This window comes from Brachycentrus maculatus, unplaced genomic scaffold (genome assembly GCF_059751285.1).
Source record: "Brachycentrus maculatus isolate JH-2025_06_01 unplaced genomic scaffold, ASM5975128v1 h1tg002206l, whole genome shotgun sequence".
NCBI lineage: Eukaryota > Metazoa > Arthropoda > Insecta > Trichoptera > Brachycentridae > Brachycentrus > Brachycentrus maculatus.
Genome location: NW_028282711.1, coordinates 10,109 through 13,087, shown reverse-complemented (window position 1 = coordinate 13,087; position 2,979 = coordinate 10,109). Strand labels below are relative to the sequence as shown.

At 39.1% G+C, this 2,979-nt stretch overlaps 1 protein-coding gene across 1 annotated transcript; it reads right to left on the bottom strand.

Annotated features, from left to right (window-relative positions):
* Positions 1-185: 185 nt before the first annotated feature.
* Positions 186-624, bottom strand: LOC148298310 (ubiquitin-ribosomal protein eL40 fusion protein-like). The gene is given in 2 exon segments (XM_088276977.1): positions 186-472; positions 475-624. Coding segments are annotated over 2 exon segments (408 nt in total). The 3' UTR covers positions 186-214.
* Positions 625-2,979: the final 2,355 nt, after the last annotated feature.

The window sequence follows — 2,979 nt, the reverse complement described above, 5'->3', positions numbered from 1 at the left end:
TCCCAACCCCAACCCCAACCCAACCCCAACCCCAACCCCAACCCCAACCCCAACCCCAACCCCAACCCCAACCCCAACCCCACAGCTATTGAATTGTGTTCTCCCTGCGCAATAGATATTTATTCTTATTATTCAGGGTGATTGATAAAATACTCTTTAGAATATGAAATCGATTATGTAAATGATTGTGTTAATTAAATACTGAATAACATGATCAATCCTTTGGCTTCTTTTTGAGTCTGAGCTGATTGCTGTGTCCACATTTTCTCTTTCTGCAGTTAGTTGCTTTCAGAGGAAGAGTTGCGTAGCATTGCCTACAGATTTTCTTCTCGCAATTGGCCTTTTTAGCTATTGCTGCGATGGTTGGGTCCATTACGCCTCCTCTCAGCCTCAGTACGAGATGCAGAGTGGATTCCTTTTGAATATTGTAGTCGGAGAGTGATCGGCCATCTAAATGAAGAGGATAATACCTTATAGTTGTTTTCCTGCGAAAATTAATCTTTGCTGATCTGGAGGAATTCCTTCCTTGTCCTGTATTTTACCCTTGACTGTTTCGATTGAATCTGAGGGTTCGACATCCAAAGTAATGGTCTTCCCCGTCAGGGTCTTGACAAATATTTGCATGGTTCAGAATAATTATAAAATATTGCATTAAAAGCGAACAAATCATCAGTCTTGAAAAAATCCCTAAAACTTCAAATTCTGATCTATTCTCGGCACTATACATATGGCCTTGAATGCTGGATTTACTCTGGATACTTATTTCCTTGCCAATTTTTATGCTAATATTTATTTATGAAACTATTGATATAAACTTATTGAACTTATTGCATGAATAGTTTTAAAACAAGAAAGCTGTCTGGCCATGCTACATCCAGAGGGCGCGACACGCTCGACGACTACAAGGGCGTGCCAACATTCTTGAACACTCAACAATTCAATAGTGCTAGAAAATAAAAAGACATCGGAGCGAATAGATCTCTACTAGAGCAATCCAGGCCAGAAAGTGGTATCTAGAACGATAATTTCGATCAGCTAAGAATGACAACATGCAAACTGATGAACAATAATTTCAATCATCATGACCCTGAACTTTGTGTCTGTAGCAGCTGTAATTGCGGCCGTCATTTGTGCAAACTGCATATCATAAAGCCAGACTTATCGAAGTCGAGTGTGTACAAGCAGAGCTATCCTAAGAAGACTGCGATCCCCAACAATATAAACATTTCAACTGAATATAAGCAGCTCGAAGGACCGCATATTGGCATGAACACTAATTATAATAATTAATTCATTAATAGAAAAGGAGATGCAAATGAAAGACCAAAGCCTGAAGATTTATTGAAAGTCGGAGGCCCCAGCCCCCATCTCACTTCATATACTTCTGGTTTTCCAGGATACAAGGGAGACAACCAATACGTATCACATAAATTTATTGCAGGTTAAACCCACCGATCACCATGTCAGGGCCAATTTCCCAATGTAAACTAAAACCACCTATGGAAAATCCTTTTGCAATAAATCAGCGCCTAAAACTTTGACATCTAGAATGCCTGACAACTTGAAGAGCTCTAATTTGTGGATGGGTAGAACAACATATGGAAACTTTTTTGGGCAGCCTAACCCCGAATCCTATCAACCGAAAGTGAAAAACCTTCAGAAATTAGAAAAGAACCCAGACTTTGCTCATCAATATTGTACATTATTCGATACTTTAGAAACCACATACAAAAATAGCTTCCTGCCCCAATAGTCGATGATCTGTCCAGGCAAGGTGATCCTCGAAACCAAACTGAAAGGCATGTTCAGCGATTCTAAAGGCAAATTCACTTAGAATACTGACTTTAAGTCATTCGACCCTGCATTCCACAGCATTTCCACATCCAAACACTTCTACCCCTGAGTGATCCGATTATCCGAAGCTATAATTTATAATGATGAATATTCATAATAAAATCTATCAGCAAGTGCCTCAATTGCATTTTCGACGCATAGAAATTTTGCCAATTTGTCTCTGAGAGTCGAGAGAGAACTTCGAAAAGCTTGAGCTTTCACTCACATTATCTTCATTTCCATCATTGCTGTCCGCATGGTAACGATTGGATTCTTCCTGGCGATAGTTCGAGAAACTCTCCGAACTTTCTTGTTTCCGAGTTTTTCTCTCCTGTTTGTTGCTGAACTACTTCTGTTCCCATACCGAATTTAGTTGTCTTTCCTACTTTGCTGCTTTACCCGCTTTGTTTCGAGTATTTATTTATTTTGGCTAGTATACAGGTGCTTCGCTGGAACTTTGGGGTTCTTCCTCCTCCTCGATAATTTCTTAATTTTGTTGATAGTGGCTTTCTTCTTATTCCTCCTGCAGTTCTTCTTCGGAACTGTACTCATACTTATGCAAATCCAAAAAGTTATTGGCCTCCTTGTGCTTCAGCTTATCCTTCTTCACTAATGATTTTATCTTGCTCTCTGCCTTCATATTGCTATAGGTAGTCTTTGAACGTGAGGACCTCCCTAAAACTTATTATTTCTCCTTCATGCTGACTTTTATTATCTGCAGCTGCTACTTATCAACTTATTATTGGTCCACAAACTTCTTATCCTTTCTCCTTCTTTCAACTCTTGTTTCGGTGGCCCTCGTTGCAAAATGTTCGGGTTGTGTTAGAGCACTGCGTACTTATGAGTCATCTAAATGATGTCTGGTTTTATTTTATTGGTTTGCTTATCGAATTACTGACACAACCTTATTAGTGATAGATTGAGGCATAAAGTTAGCATTATAATGAGAATTTGGGGTAGTTTCCGTGACTTTGGGAGTAAGATGGTTCTTCTTCTCAAGGGAGCTGCTTGCAGACCCTGTATGAGTAACCGTAATTTTATTAAAAGGATTATATGCCTGATTGTCTGTTATTGTAATAGCTGTCATAGGAATCTTGCAGTTATGATTTTATCGAAAACCTACAGTCTCAAAGTTTGAATGACCAA